The sequence below is a fragment of the Brassica napus genome, chromosome A6 (assembly GCF_020379485.1).
Source record: "Brassica napus cultivar Da-Ae chromosome A6, Da-Ae, whole genome shotgun sequence".
NCBI classification, from domain to species: Eukaryota; Viridiplantae; Streptophyta; class Magnoliopsida; order Brassicales; family Brassicaceae; genus Brassica; species Brassica napus.
Genome location: NC_063439.1, coordinates 6,412,295 through 6,428,743, shown reverse-complemented (window position 1 = coordinate 6,428,743; position 16,449 = coordinate 6,412,295). Strand labels below are relative to the sequence as shown.

Here is a 16,449-nt window from a genome sequence, read left to right as displayed (position 1 = left end):
ACACTGCTTATATATAGGTCATCAGTAGTTTCATACTTGTATATATATCTTTGAATGAATGGTAATGGTATTACAATATTCAGATTCATATAGTACAGTATCACGATTGGAGTTACCATTGAAATTTTACGATAAAAAAAAAACCGCAAAGATTTATTTTTTCGTATGAATTCAAATTAATTGTATAAATAGGGACAAAGGTGAATGTTGCAACTTCAGAGGAAAAAAAAAACTGTGTTCATCGTGTCACGTTTAAGTAGTCTTATTTAAAGATTTAAGAAAGATTTTATCCTTTTCTATTCGTTTTTTTTTTTAAACTTCTTAATAAAATAACAGCCGTGCATTGTGGAGGTCGAATTCAACTTTAGCATATTCCTTGACCTACGTTGAAAACTAATGGCTCCGGCTCGTGTCTTATATAGCCTAAAAGGTAGTCAATTACATGCAAGAAAAAAAAATCAAAGCTCCTATACAAAAAAAAAAAGATCAAAGTAAATTGAAGGGGTATATTAATTAGAGTACTAATTACGCGTCCTCAGTGATATGTCAAGAGGCATTACGTGTCGATTATAACGGAAACACAAGTATTGAGTGTTGACTATCGAATCTTACCAAAGTAAAAGTGTAGTGGGTCCCCCTCTTAGATCCTAACCACGCGCACTTCCTCGTGGGTCCCGTCTTTGTCTTTACCGGTTGTCTTACTGTTGTTAATGGTTAAGCCTTTGAAGTTGGTTTACTTGGCACCATTTTTAAACCACTTCTTCTTTTGCTAAGATCTTTTTCTTTTTCGGAAACATATTTAAAATTTTGGACATTACTTATTTACCATTTGAAAATTTGAGGAATATGAATTGAAGATTTTTTGTAATCTAATATAACCTTTTCCAAAAGTATTGATTTCAGCTTTTTCTAAGAATTTATTTATTATAAATTTTTAAAATAGACAAAATGATATAGTATAGATTGCATTAATAAATTTAGAGAGATTACTTTCCTAAAGCACCACCATTCCTTTATTTTTTTCTTTTTATTAATGCAAATGCCAAAATTATTCTTAAATGAGTTTCTTAGTTCGACATTCTCTTACATTTGACTAATACACGCGCATCTGTATATATATACATATATATCCTCTTTACAGAACTTTGGATGTTGGCATAATAGACAGAGAGAAGAGAAGAGACATAACAGAGGCAATGGCAAGTGGAGGCAGCACAAGTTTCTCCAACTCCAACTCTAATAAGATCCTTGTCTCTGAGGTTTCTGTCTTCTTTCCTTTCTTTCTCAAATTTGGGTCCAAGAAAAAAAAGAGAGAGGGTCTTCTAGTTTTTGATGTTTGTTTACATATTATTATTGTTGCATGCAGAAAAAGAGCTGGAAAAACTTCTTCTCATACTTAATAGGCCCTGGGTTTCTTGTTTCCATTGCTTACATTGATCCTGGAAACTGTAAGATTCGCTCTTTATTTTCCAAAAATATATACCACTTTATATATTATACACACAAAGCCATGCAATTTTTTTTCACTCTTTTTGTTACAGTTGAGACTGATCTGCAATCAGGAGCTCAATACAAGTATGAAGTACGTTAATTAACCTTTACTAGGCCTCGATTCTTTGTTAACGTTTACGGTATGCATTGATTGTGTATATATATATATTTTACAACGTCCTTTATCAAATGTTAACGAAAACTCTAAATTTAAGCCTTTAGTAAAAAAAAAAGAAGCTAAATCTAGTTTTGGAACACAATCTATCTTTTTTTTTGTAACACTGGAACACAATCTATCTAGACCTCAGGTTTTACTGATTTTGATAAAACGATACTGGTAACAATGAACAGTTACTCTGGATCATATTGGTGGCGTCATGTGCAGCGTTGGTGATTCAGTCTCTGGCTGCAAATCTTGGTGTTGTCACAGGTTCAACTCTAAAATCTAATAAAAGTCTTTCTTCCTTTCTAATCTTTATATACACATTAGTTTGCTTTATAGTAGACTATTGCAGGGAAGCATCTAGCAGAGCATTGTAGAGCTGAGTACTCCAAAGTTCCAAACTTCATGTTATGGGTAGTAGCCGAAATCGCTGTAGTCGCTTGTGACATTCCAGAAGGCATGGCATGATGTCTTTTTTTTTATCTTGCAGTGATTAAGTTTTTATTTTCCTCTTTTCAATATCTCAAGAAAATGATAAAAATTAATGGTCAGTTATTGGTTTTCTCTGTGTACAGTAATTGGAACAGCATTTGCTTTAAACATGCTTTTCAATATCCCGGTTTGGATTGGTGTTCTTCTCACAGGGTTTAGTACATTGATTCTTCTTGCACTTCAAAAATATGGGGTATATATTTATTTTTTTATACTGCTCTTGCATATCTTGGTTTTTTATTCTTATCTGTTTCTTGAGGCTTTTACATTGTGCTAAGTTTGTTCTTTTCAGATTAGGAAGCTCGAGTTCTTGATTGCGTTTCTTGTGTTAACTATTGCTGTATGCTTCCTTATTGAGCTTCATTACTCAAAGCCAGACCCAAAAGAAGTCCTCTATGGTCTCTTTGTTCCACAGTTGAAGGGAAATGGTGCAACTGGATTAGCCATCTCTCTCCTCGGTGCCATGGTTATGCCGTAAGAAACTATATGTCTCTCTCTCTCTCTCTCCCTCAACCAAATTACAAAGAAGTTGTAACGACCCGGATTTTTCGAACCAGAGTCTTCTTTTATTTTTTTTTATTTAATTTCCCAAACCATTCATTAAACCAAGTTTGGTTTAATTATTTAAGAAAAGTGTAAACCATTCGGTCTTTTACCTTCTCACTTCCTCCTGTGTATGGGCTATTATATATTACCTAATAATATATATGTATCATCTTCTTCCTCTCAAGGCAGCCGCCTCCTCCATCCAAGCTTCTTTGATCTCCCATGATATCTCTTTCTTGATCTCCAATCCTTTTAATTGAGCTCTTGTGCTTGGCCATCGGAGAAGACGTGACGCATCCACCATCTTCAATCACCACCAGCCACTGTCATTGGAGGAGAGCCACTGTCGCTGGAGGATCACCATTGGAGAGCACCGGAGCTATCTCCACGCTTTGTCAGTGATGTGACGGTGAACCGAGATGAGGTGACACGAACCCGCATTGGAACCACGACGTTCGCCACCACCAACCACCACGGACACCGATCTACACCACCTCCTGCCGCGAACCATTGGGCGACTCATCTCATGTCACCGTAAAGCCGCACTCTGGTGGGCGGAGCCACCGTCATCAACCGTAAGCCTCATGCGTACGATTAAGTTGTCCCCTTTTTCCTCGTTACTTGACTAACAAGTATAATTGTCATAAACCCTATTTATATTTCATTTTAGTTATGCTTCTTCCCTTGTGTTTGTTTCTTTCCGATCTGGTGTGATGCGGGCGAGACGTCGAGAGCTAAGGCAAAACCCTAGTTTTCTTGTTGTTCAAGTTATGTTGTTATCTCCTATCTGTTTCCGGCTCTCCGATATAACAAAGGTGAGGGTCTATTCCGTAAATCCCGTACCAGTGTAGAATTCTCTCTATCGTAGTTTAGATTTCGAATCATGATCCGTCTATTTGAATTGAGTCCGTTTGAGTCTTGATTGTTAGTTAGTTCATTCATTGTAAACTGGAACTAGGGGTCTAGAGGATTCAACCTTTGATTGAATTGTCTGATGTTAAGAAATGCGATATATATATGTATGTACACATAGTTATGAGTAGGGACTATGTGCGCGGGCGGGGGCTCAGAGATGTCTGGGCTAGCGACGCTACTTTGATTGTGCGGGCAGGGGTTCAGAGACGTCTGGACTTGCGATGCTACTTGTGCGGGCGTGTGGTGCAAAGACGTTTGTACCATGGACGCTACTTGAGAGGGCGGGGGTACAGAGACATACTGTACTAGCGACGCTACGTATTATATATCCATATGAGGAGATGCGGGGTGTATGGACTAGCTTTATGCTATCATCGCATTGTTTGGTTTGTGTGACGCTCTAGGCGTCGTGTGTGTTCATGTTAGAGCTAAACTTCCATAGTGGGAGTTCTATTTACTCAAGTCAGTGGTTTGCGTGTTTAGCATCCCATACCTCACTGAGTGATTCCCCTGTTGCTCACCCCTCTTCTTCCCCTTGCAGGTGAGCTTGCCGAGTGTTGGATATCTGGACGGTTTGGTGTCTTTGGGATAATTTATTTATTTCGGTTTTGATTACTAATTTATACAAATTTTAGATTCAATTTATTTTGATATATTTTTATACTTCAATTTAAAAATGTATTTCTTTGGAAATTATTTTATTAAACATTATGATATTTTTGTCTGATTTTGAATAACTCGGTTTAATTCGATATTTCACCGGTAGTAACACACCGTTCTCCATCTAGGAGGAGACGGGTGTTACAATTTGGTATCAGAGCGGGGTTCCGTCCCGGCTCTGACCCGGGATGGCGATTTATGGGACTCGGATTTCGACGGTTTTCAATGTTTCGGAATTGGGGTTTTAAAAAAAAAAAAAAAAAAAAAAAAATTTGACACCAAGAAGTCCAGTATCATTCATTTACTTCATAGTGTTCCTGATTTTTTTTTTTTCTTTGAAGGAGAAGACTGGGTTTATGATAGTTTCCTTTGTTTTCCATCTTGTGTTCTTCTTCCTTCATAGTCGTTGAAATTCTTTCTCGGTTCTCTCTAAGAATTCGGGACGAATTCCAATTAAGTGGGGAAGAATTGTAACGACCCGGATTTTTCGAACCAGAGTCTTCTTTTATTTTTTTTATTTTAATTTCCCAAACCATTCATTAAACCAAGTTTGGTTTAATTATTTAAGAAAAGTGTAAACCATTCGGTCTTTTACCTTCTCACTTCCTCCTGTGTATGGGCTATTATATATTACCTAATAATATATATGTATCATCTTCTTCCTCTCAAGGCAGCCGCCTCCTCCATCCAAGCTTCTTTGATCTCCCATGATATCTCTTTCTTGATCTCCAATCCTTTTAATTGAGCTCTTGTGCTTGGCCATCGGAGAAGACGTGACGCATCCACCATCTTCAATCACCACCAGCCACTGTCATTGGAGGAGAGCCACTGTCGCTGGAGGATCACCATTGGAGAGCACCGGAGCTATCTCCACGCTTTGTCAGTGATGTGACGGTGAACCGAGATGAGGTGACACGAACCCGCATTGGAACCACGACGTTCGCCACCACCAACCACCACGGACACCGATCTACACCACCTCCTGCCGCGAACCATTGGGCGACTCATCTCATGTCACCGTAAAGCCGCACTCTGGTGGGCGGAGCCACCGTCATCAACCGTAAGCCTCATGCGTACGATTAAGTTGTCCCCTTTTTCCTCGTTACTTGACTAACAAGTATAATTGTCATAAACCCTATTTATATTTCATTTTAGTTATGCTTCTTCCCTTGTGTTTGTTTCTTTCCGATCTGGTGTGATGCGGGCGAGACGTCGAGAGCTAAGGCAAAACCCTAGTTTTCTTGTTGTTCAAGTTATGTTGTTATCTCCTATCTGTTTCCGGCTCTCCGATATAACAAAGGTGAGGGTCTATTCCGTAAATCCCGTACCAGTGTAGAATTCTCTCTATCGTAGTTTAGATTTCGAATCATGATCCGTCTATTTGAATTGAGTCCGTTTGAGTCTTGATTGTTAGTTAGTTCATTCATTGTAAACTGGAACTAGGGGTCTAGAGGATTCAACCTTTGATTGAATTGTCTGATGTTAAGAAATGCGATATATATATGTATGTACACATAGTTATGAGTAGGGACTATGTGCGCGGGCGGGGGCTCAGAGATGTCTGGGCTAGCGACGCTACTTTGATTGTGCGGGCAGGGGTTCAGAGACGTCTGGACTTGCGATGCTACTTGTGCGGGCGTGTGGTGCAAAGACGTTTGTACCATGGACGCTACTTGAGAGGGCGGGGGTACAGAGACATACTGTACTAGCGACGCTACGTATTATATATCCATATGAGGAGATGCGGGGTGTATGGACTAGCTTTATGCTATCATCGCATTGTTTGGTTTGTGTGACGCTCTAGGCGTCGTGTGTGTTCATGTTAGAGCTAAACTTCCATAGTGGGAGTTCTATTTACTCAAGTCAGTGGTTTGCGTGTTTAGCATCCCATACCTCACTGAGTGATTCCCCTGTTGCTCACCCCTCTTCTTCCCCTTGCAGGTGAGCTTGCCGAGTGTTGGATATCTGGACGGTTTGGTGTCTTTGGGATAATTTATTTATTTCGGTTTTGATTACTAATTTATACAAATTTTAGATTCAATTTATTTTGATATATTTTTATACTTCAATTTAAAAATGTATTTCTTTGGAAATTATTTTATTAAACATTATGATATTTTTGTCCGATTTTGAATAACTCGGTTTAATTCGATATTTCACCGGTAGTAACACACCGTTCTCCATCTAGGAGGAGACGGGTGTTACAGAAGTTCTCATATGTTTCTTCTTCACAGGCACAACCTCTTTCTACACTCAGCTTTAGTTCTCTCTAGAAAGATTCCTCGTTCAGTAACCGGCATCAAGGTGATTAATCACCAAACATACATAACCTTTCGTTGATGTTATGAGTCTAAGTTCCTCGTTGTCATCTATAGGAAGCTTGTCGGTATTACATGATAGAAAGCGGATTAGCACTTACGGTGGCATTCCTCATAAATGTCTCCGTGATATCAGTGAGTGGTGCTGTTTGTAATGCCTCAGATTTGAGTCCAGAAGATCAAGCTAGCTGTGAAGATTTGGATTTAAACAAAGCTTCGTTTCTTCTACGTGTAAGTCCTTAAACCCTACAAGCTTTGGTTTCAACCTCTTGCATAAGTTAAGACTAAAGGATATATATATACTTCTTGCATTCTTATGATTACCACAGAACGTTGTGGGTAAATGGAGCTCAAAGCTTTTTGCTATTGCGTTGCTTGCTTCGGGTCAGAGTTCTACAATAACTGGAACATATGCTGGACAATACGTAATGCAGGGGTTTCTTAATTTAACAATAAGGCCATGGCTCAGAAACTTCTTAACAAGATGTTTAGCTATAATCCCAAGTTTAATTGTAGCTCTCATAGGTGGCTCAGCTGGAGCCGGAAAGTTAATCATCATTGCCTCGGTAACTCATTATCTCAGATCCAATCTCTGAATCATACTATACATAATTAAACATTAATCATCTTATCTGTTTTGCAGATGGTCTTATCTTTTGAGCTCCCATTTGCTTTAGTCCCACTTCTCAAATTCACATGCAGCAAAACCAAAATGGGCTCACACGCCAATTCACTCCTGGTAATAACTTTTACTTCCCTTATATATATGGATCATATATAATATCATTGATCGTGTCTTTTTTTTTCTGTAGATTTCATCTGTGACGTGGATCATTGGTGGACTTATTATGGGTATCAACATATATTATCTAGTAAGCAGTTTCATCAAGCTGATTCTTCATGGTCACATGAAGCTTGTAGCCGTCGTCTTCTTAGGAATTCTTGGATTCTCAGGCATTGCCATTTACTTAGCTGCCATTGGTTACCTTGTCTTCCGTAAAAACAGAGAATCCTCCACACTAGCCTCTAACTCTCAGACAGCGGATACACTTCCTAGAGAAGACATTGTGAACATGCATACCTAATGGAGTAGCGGTCACAGGCAAGTTAGACTGAAGAGTTTATTAAGATAGAACAAACATTGTTTACTTTTTGTGATGTATTACATATAACAAACATGAAGTTGTTAACTTAGTCTGATATATTAAATAGAGTAAACATGAAGCAAGCATTTGAAGCCTTCAAGACAAAATCAAAATTCAGACAAGACATTTTGAAACAAGGATTTCACATAAACAGAGACAGTAACAAAACATCTGTTTGTTTGTTTTTTTTTTAAATAGAAAGCATATATCAATCGGCTAAGGATGATACTTCAGGTAATAAGCTATTCAAGACTCGATCTTGATGCCATTTTGGCTTTCTTGTGATGTAGAAGGAGGAGGTGGAGGAAGATGACCTTTCTCTTGCAAGCTCTTAACTGTGTCATAAAGGCTTTGCTTGGTGGAAGTGAACTCTAAGCCTAAGTCCTTAATCTTTTGGTTAGTGAACTTGTATGGCTTGGCTCTTGGGTTGTTCTCGTCCTTGCACCTGCACAATTAACCAAATTAACACAATCGCTTTTTGGGTAAGCAATCTTTCTTGAACTTTATTTACGATAAAGCGATTGATTTGTCTAATTAAAGTTAGGCAAAGAACAAAGACTAAATTTCCTTTTTACAAAAAAAAAAAACAAACAGAGACTAAATTTACTACAGCTACCATCTATTAAAAATGTCTATCAACATATAATACTGTGGTTTACAAAATGTCCACGTTAGTAGTAGGTGACAAGTGGACTTGGACTTATGTTGTGAGTTCTTGGTACACCAACTTTCACCACAAACTATATAAAAAAGAACATGGGGCCAACTCACGCATCATTGAGTCTCAATCAAAATAAGAAGAGGTAAAAGAAAGAAAAAACATTCATGTTTAAAAATATAACTGAAAGAATTTTCTATATTTTTAAGCTATGTCAAGATTCGGTCACACTATCGTCTAAACTAGACACACGCATTCATGTTTATAGACTAGTGTTGGTGATGACTTATTGTATTGATATACACTAATGAATAATGAGCACGTGTGCCATACATGTAACTGTATAACATAAAGTCTTACACAAAAATAATCGAAATAATGCTGTTAACAAAGAAGAGTACTTGAGGGTTGAGACAGGTCATTCTCTTAATAGCTACATATTTCATTTCTTTTTGTTCTTTATATCTAAAGAAGTGGAAAACTATGTGGTTACTACGCGTTATTGGTGCATGGGTGCCAAGTATATAATATACATGAATTATATTTGGACCACAATGCTTGATAATGATATGATGAACCTTTTTTGACATCCTCAGGGGGTGCGCCACATTGAAGATAACCTGAACCCTGATATACGGTTGTGTGACTGGTTGACTTGGGCGAAGGAAAATCTGCAACAATACACTTTAACTATGAAAATATCCAGAAAAGGTGCTTCACCTGCCAAAGGCTCAATCATGAGAAAAAAATTTGTCCTTTAGAGGTCAGACAGAGACAGGAAGAAGCCCAGCTAAGAAGAAACCGTATCATTGCAGAAAAAAAAAGGATGGACCCTGTCTTGTCTACAGATGACCCTCTAAGGGGTGTTTTAGAAGAGTCTCAAGTTGGTGTAAACCCCTTAACTGGGAGACCGAAGATTGCCACTGTGGTTCTTGAAGAGATGAGGAAGTACATTGTCGCAGATACTGGTGAAGATATCGCCTTAAAGATTGAAAAGATCAAGAAAACAGTCCGTGAAGCGGAGGCTGATCCGATCACTCAAAAGACTGTTTTGAGTCTGGAGCCATTGCCTGTAGTCACTGCTGATCTCAACAGAGGAAAGGGTCTGGTGTTTGACTATGGAGAAAGAGAGATGGACCGCAGAAACCTTGACTTGAATGTCAACCCGGAGAAGCTCTTATCAGCATCTATGAGGGCAATGAGATGTGAAAATGTCTCCAATGCTATGGCGCTCCGAAACTCTGAAACAAGTGGTAGAGATGTGTATCAGCCTTCTGGTTCGCTTCCTATCTGTTCAACGGTTTTCAAACCTGGTTCATCAGAACCTTTTAAATCCGGGACAGTTAGTAGGCGAACAGTGGCTAGAAAGAGGCCGTCTAAAGCTCAACGGAATTCAAACCAAAATGCTCTGGTGATTGCTACGAAGTTCCAAGAAGGCACTAGAAGGGAAGGAAAACAGGAGATGGGATCGAAGAAGAGAAAGAAAGATCTGCAGGAGGGAGAAGACATCTCTACCAACAAGGCGCAATGCCTGAAGGTGGTCCCAAAGGGGGGACTGCCGAGTCCCCAATGAGCATCTTCAGTTGGAATTGTCAGGGCTTGGGGCGGCCTCAAGGCTTGACAATTCAACGACTCCGGGAACTGCGTCAACACCACTTTCCGGAGATATTGTTTTTGATGGAAACTAAAAATGTTCGAAATATGTTGGTAGATTTGCAAGTTTGGTTAGGATATGATAGAGTTTTTACTGTTGATCCGGTGGGATTGAGCGGTGGTTTGGCTCTCTTTTGGAAGAAAAACATAAATATTAATATCAAGTATTCGGATAAGAATATTATCGACTGTTTGGTTCAGTATGGCGAGTACACCTTCTTTTTATCTTGTATATATGGTGTGCCTTATGCTGATGGTAAAGAAGTTGTATGGGAGAGGCTGAGCAGAATTGGGTGCTCTCGAAAAGAACCTTGGTGTCTCATTGGAGACTTTAACGAGATTCTAAACAATGAGGAGAAGACAGGAGGGCCGAGGCGTTCTGAAGAGTCTTTCATTCCATTCTCAGATATGCTCACCTGTTGTGAGATGGAGGAATTAAGCAGCTCAGGAGATCGATTCACGTGGGCTGGAAAGAGATGGGAAAAATGGATCAGATGCTGTTTAGATAGAAGTTTTGGCAACAAAGCTTGGCTGGAAATATTTCCAGGATCCAACCAAACCTTCATGGAGAAACGAGGTTCCGATCACAGGCCTGTTTGGTTGAAGCTGTGCGACTCTCATGAGGACAGACGAGGTCTCTTCCGCTTTGATAAGAGGTTCCTCCGACGACCTGACATTGAGAAAGAAATTAGTGAAGTTTGGTCTAATCAACATCATGCTGCAGGGACCAACGTAGCTCAAAAGATCAGGAACTGCAGAAGTATTTTAAGCCGTTGGAAAAGGAAGGAAAACTTCAATGCCAAAGATAAAATCAGGTCTCTCCAGCTTAGACTTGAATGGTTCCAATCCAAACCTTATCCTTGCCGTTTTATGGTTGATCTGATCACAAGGGATCTCTTGCTAGCCTATAAAGAAGATGAGTTGTTTTGGAAGCAAAAGAGCAGGGACAAATGGTTGGTTTTTGGCGACAGGAGCTCCAAGTTCTTCCATGATTCTGTCAAAACCAACAGATCAAAGAACCAGCTTCTTAAGCTTAAAGATAAGAACAACCATGATCAGTGGTCGGATGGTGCCAAAGCGGAAGTTGCAGTGGAGTACTTTTCTGAGCTTTTCAAATCTTCAAATCCCACCTCTTATGAACCGGCGTTTGAGAGCTTCCTACCAAGAGTGTCAGGGGAGATGAACGAGCAACTAACGAGACAGATCTCCAAAGACGAAGTGACCCTGGCCATTTTCTCTATATGTGCAGACAGTGCACCGGGTCCTGACGGAATGACCGCGGCTTTCTTTCAAAAATACTGGGGGATTCTAGGAGATCAAGTTACTTCAGAGATACAGCAAGTCTTCTGTTCAGGGACCATGCCTAGGGAATGGAATCTCACATACCTTTGTCTCCTACCGAAGATATCAAATCCCGACCTCATGACTGACTTACGCCCAATAAGTTTGTGTTCGGTTCTCTACAAAGCGGTGGCTAAGATTTTAGTCAAGAGGTTTCAACCTCATCTCCACTCCATAGTCTCTGTTAACCAGTCAGCCTTCATGAGAGATAGAGTGATCTCGGATAATATTATCATAGCTCACGAAGCTGTCCATGCTTTAAAAGGCCACCCACAGATCTCAAAGGAGTTTATGACTGTCAAAACTGACATGTCAAAAGCCTATGACAGAGTTGAGTGGAGTTATTTGAGAAGTCTGTTGGCAGCTTTGGGGTTTGACAACAGAGTGGTGCAATGGGTGATGATGTGTGTAACAACGGTAACATATTCGGTGCTCATTAATGACCACCCGTTTGGATTGATCACACCTCAGAGGGGTATTAGACAGGGAGATCCTCTTTCTCCATTCTTGTTTGTGCTATGCACCGAAGGTCTCACCCATCTCCTTAATGTGGTGGAAAGGAATGGCTTGCTTGATGGAATGCAGTTTGCTAGCGATGGCCCTTCTATCCACCATCTCCTCTTTGCAGATGATAGTCTATTCATGTGTAAGGCCTCACATGATCAAGCTACGGTCCTGAACAGAATTCTGCAATATTACGGCAAGGCTACTGGTCAAACCATTAATCTGCAAAAGTCATCCATTTCCTTTGGGAATATGGTTGGAGAAGAGACCAGAGCGCAAGTCCGAGTCATCATGGGCATTGTTAGTGAAGGAGGAACCAGTAAATATCTCGGTCTGCCGGAATGTTTCTCAGGATCAAAGGTAGATATGTTGTCATTTATTAAGGATCGCTCACAAGCAAGGCTGGACAGCTGGTACCTCAGGCAAATTTCTCCGGGAGGAAAAGAGATTTTGTTAAAATCAACGGTTGGAGGAATGCCGGTTTTTGCAATGTCTGTATTTCGTTTGCCCAAAACGGTCACCGCCAAGATATCTAGCATGATGGCTAATTACTGGTGGGGAGATGATTCAAACAAACGGAAAATTCATTGGATTGCTTGGGACAAGTTATGCTTACCTAAAGACCGAGGAGGCATTGGCTTTAGAGACCTTGAATGCTTCAATCAGGCTCTGTTAGCGAAACAAGGATGGAAGATCTTAAATGCACCTGGTTGTCTACTGTCAAGGTTCCTCAAAAGCATATACTTCAACAACGGTGATTTCCTTTCAGCTACATTGGGATCTCGGCCCTCCTATGCCTGGAGAAGCATCTTATTCGGTAGGGAGTTGTTGCAAGAAGGAATTCGACACAGAGTTGGAAATGGTTCAGCGACAAAGGTGTGGCTGGATAAATGGATCGAGGATCCTGTCGAAGGACTTAGAGCCCCATGGATTAAAAACTACTCGTTTGATGTCAACCTGAGAGCAGCTGATCTCATTAACGTAGAATCAAGAAGGTGGGATGTGAACAAACTTGCAGAAATTTTTGTTCCAGCGGACGTGGAGATTATCATGAAAAATCAGCCGGTTGTGAACAAGGAGGATTTTGTATCCTGGAGGTTCAATAAAAGTGGACAGATTTCAGTCAAATCTGCTTACTGGTTAGCGACAGACATGAAGATGAGAATGGCCCTCCCGCAAGCCTTTGCTCTCCCCTCCCTGAACGGCTTGATAGAGAAAGCTTGGAAAGTTCAAACATCACCTAAGCTGAGAATTTTCATCTGGAGAGCTTTAAGTGACGCTCTCCCGGTTTCAGATCTTATCATTGGAAGAGGCATGAAGATTGATGGGAGATGCCAAACCTGTGGTGATGAGGGTGAATCAATTAACCACTTAATCTTTCTATGCCCTTTTGCGAGACAGGTGTGGGCGTTGTCCCCTATTCCTTATCCAAGAGAGGGGTTCAGTACTTCTTCTGTCTTTGCAAACTTTGAATTCCTCTTCAACATACGTAAATCTCGTAATGTACAAAGCGAGGAAGGTAGAGTTTGGCCTTGGGTTGTCTGGAATATATGGAAAAGAAGGAATGGTTTTTTGTTTGAAAATCGCTGTTATAATCCACTAGAAGTATCAGCCAAAGCAGTCAGAGATGCGGAGGAATGGTTTGTGGCCCAGAGCATTGAGAAGGAGTGGAAAGAATTGGACAAGATAACCCCACCAGTACCTGAACGTCGATGGTTTCCGCCCAAACCAGGTTGGAAGATGTGTAACGTTGGGTTTACTTTTGATGGCAACAAAAAAATTGCAGGTGGTGGGTGGGTTTTAAGAAACGAGAGGGGGGTGGTTTTACTCCACAGCAGAAGATCTTTTGCAGGGATCAAAACAAAGGATGAAGCAAGATTTGAGGTTCTGTTGTGGGCTGCAGAAAGTATGAAAAGCCACAGACAGACTAAGGTCATCATGGCTGGTGAATTTAGTGAGCTTTTTGGAGCAGTGCAGAGGCCAGAGGCGTGGCCATCCTTTCTATTTCAGGGCACGGAGATACGAAGAGAACTTTCAGGTGTGGAGGAGTTTGAGTTATCGGTGGTTAACAGAAGTGCAAACAGAGGAGCTTTTTTCATTGCTCAAAGCGTTACAAATTTGGGGCTTGCTAATTCGTATGTGGCTGCAGGGCATCCTCCTTGGTTATTTGAATTTTTTGTCAATGAAAGTCGACTCCTCTGATGGCCGGTTAAGTTTTTTGGGTTAGATAGCACTACATTTGGCTAGTAGGGTTCTTATGTGAGTGGAGTAATGGGAGCTGTGGGTTAGCCCCTCCTTTTGGTATAGCGCCTCTTGGTTATGTTTTTTGTGTACTGAGGCTTTAGATTGTAATGGTGCTGTTACCCTTGTGGTAACTAATGGAATGAATCATCCTTTGACGGAAAAAAAAAGATATGATGAACCTTTTTTGAACCTTTTACATTTACCTTTTACTTACTAGTTAGCTGTAAAAGATTCAAGCACTTCTTTTTTCAAAAAAGATACAAGCATTACTTCAGTCAACTGTGATATATGCATTTTAAATAATATGTTTCTGTTCCAACTATAACTTAGAAAACCACGTATTTGTCGAGTTTTATTATTTTACTGTATGTATCTGTTAAATATAATTTTACATAAATATTAAAATTACGAAGTAATGTGTTTATGTTGATTTTTTAATCTTTAACAAAAATACTTTGATTTTAACTCTTTTTCGTCTTTCATAACCAACTATAGTTATGTTAGTAAATATTATGCGGTATTCGTTTCACTTACTTGGTTGGAAGTGGGTACTCCGGGAATAACTTAGCCAGAATCTCAACAACTTCGCCTCGGTGAAGGGCGCTTTCGGCGAGGAGATAACGTCCAGAGGCCGTGGGTGCCTCGTAGACCAGTACATGAGCCAGCGCGACATCGCGAACATCCACATAAGCCTGAGTCAAATTAGCATAAGTCTTAGCTGACCCGGTTAGGTACTTGAGGACATGGAAGAGACTGGCGTTGATCGTCGGCTGTAACGGCGGTCCAAGAACCAGCACCGGATTCAAAACCACCAGGTCAACACCTTTCTCCTTCGCCGTCTCCCACGCGGCTTGCTCCGCCACCATCTTGCCGTAACAATACCAGTTCTACATAACACATACCAAATACCAATTAGACCAAACATCAAAATAAATTAGTATTGTGTTACATCACATCATATAATAATTAGTTAATACAAGGATTAAAAGTCAAGAAGACCTTTGTGTTTTTGCAAAACTCAAGATCACTCCAACAACTTTCGTCAACGACGGCTTCAGGGTCACGGTTCGGGTCCATGTAGACGGCACCAATTGAGGAGGTGATGACCACGCGCTTGACCTTTGCTTCAGCAGCCGCATTAATTACGAACTTGGCTCCGTTCACGGCAGGTTCCACCATTTGCTCCTGAATAGTATTGATAGTATTCATTGATTAGAAGAAAATCAATGAATACCTAATTTGACATATTAATTGTATTCATTGATTTGCCCCTTCCAGCAATTTAATATCTAACCATCTTTTTGGTCAGATGTTATACATTCATTAGAAGAAAACGGGATAGTGATTTTCTCATGTAATTCAACGTCTTGAAATCAAAATAATTAATACTTAACCAAACTACAACATATCCAATGAATAATATACTTCAAAAGATTTTTAACTTATTTCATGCGATATTTTACTAATAGATTAAAATAATTTTCGTAACCGAAAGCGATTTGATACCAATGCACATTATCTCATGTAGGACCCTAATTTTATTCATTTTTCTCACAAGCCACAGAAAGTGCTAGAAAAATACAAAACCACTCAGAGAAAGATACTCACGGGATCGTCAGTGACCGGAGAAGCCGTGTGAAACACGCCGTCGCAGCCATCAATCGCCGTTTTAAGAGCCTCGTAGTCCTGAAGATCTGCCTTGCACAGAATCAGTCTCTCCTTGGCTCCTTCGAGTTCTCTCAAATGTGTATTCTTTGGATCATCTGCATAAATCATTAATAACAAATTAACAAAAACACATATTCAATTATCAAATCCAACAAATAAAAAAAAAAGAAGAAGAAAGATTAGTATAATACTGGACCTGGATTCCGTACGGTTCCTTTGACGGTGTAGCCTCTCTCGAGGAGTAACTTAACAATCCAAGAAGCTATGTATCCACCAGCTCCGGTGACGCACACGGTTTTCCCGGCCGGTGAGGATTCGGCGAGTGGCATTTTTCCAGCGGTCGAAAGTATATGCTTCGGTTTGTGAAGAAAATGATTAATGCGTCGTTACAAAGTGAGTTACGGTTTGTGTATATATAAAGATCTCAAAGGAAGTTTTATCCTTATGATGCAACACTTGTCAAAGTTTCACCTAACCATGGTAATGAGTGTTTGGTCTACATAATTTATATTTTATTTACATATATATCTACTAAAAAGACAAACAAAATTATGATATAAATTTACTCACAAAATATAATAATTTTAATAGAAAGAGGGGTTGGTTGGTGGAAGAAGGATTATTTTGAACAATACACCTTTAGAATAAAAA

The 16,449-nt window shown here is 39.9% G+C and overlaps 1 protein-coding gene and 1 pseudogene across 3 annotated transcripts; one reads left to right on the top strand and one right to left on the bottom strand.

Moving 5' to 3' along the window:
• Positions 1 to 1,091: 1,091 nt before the first annotated feature.
• Positions 1,092 to 7,873, top strand: LOC106346797 (annotated as a pseudogene).
• Positions 7,764 to 16,291, bottom strand: LOC106346798 (cinnamoyl-CoA reductase 1-like). 3 transcript variants are annotated; one of them, XM_022687204.2, is made up of 6 exons: positions 15,995 to 16,278; positions 15,739 to 15,893; positions 15,130 to 15,315; positions 14,665 to 15,017; positions 8,967 to 9,059; positions 8,004 to 8,175 (listed from the first exon to the last, which is right to left on the bottom strand). In XM_022687204.2, exons 1-5 carry the CDS (start codon positions 16,125 to 16,127, stop codon positions 8,981 to 8,983), a joined length of 906 nt encoding a protein of 301 aa, XP_022542925.1. In that variant the 5' UTR covers positions 16,128 to 16,278; the 3' UTR covers positions 8,004 to 8,175; positions 8,967 to 8,980. The 3 variants fall into 3 exon arrangements, with proteins under 3 accessions (XP_013641685.1, XP_022542925.1, XP_048638327.1); XM_013786231.3 differs by lacking the exon at positions 8,967 to 9,059 and having other exon boundaries at positions 7,764 to 8,175; positions 15,995 to 16,291; XM_048782370.1 differs by lacking the exon at positions 8,004 to 8,175 and having other exon boundaries at positions 8,975 to 9,629.
• Positions 16,292 to 16,449: the final 158 nt, after the last annotated feature.

Bases quoted from the DNA above. Each gene is read 5' to 3' on its own strand.
- LOC106346798 (XM_013786231.3), bottom strand. From the start codon at position 16,127: ATGCCACTCGCCGAATCCTCACCGGCCGGGAAAACCGTGTGCGTCACC. The intron at 15,316-15,738 runs GTGAGTATCTTT...AATACTATTCAG, and splicing joins CTCCGGTCACTGACGATCCC to GAGCAAATGGTGGAACCTGC. The intron at 15,018-15,129 runs GTCTTCTTGACT...TGTGTTATGTAG, and splicing joins AGTTTTGCAAAAACACAAAG to AACTGGTATTGTTACGGCAA.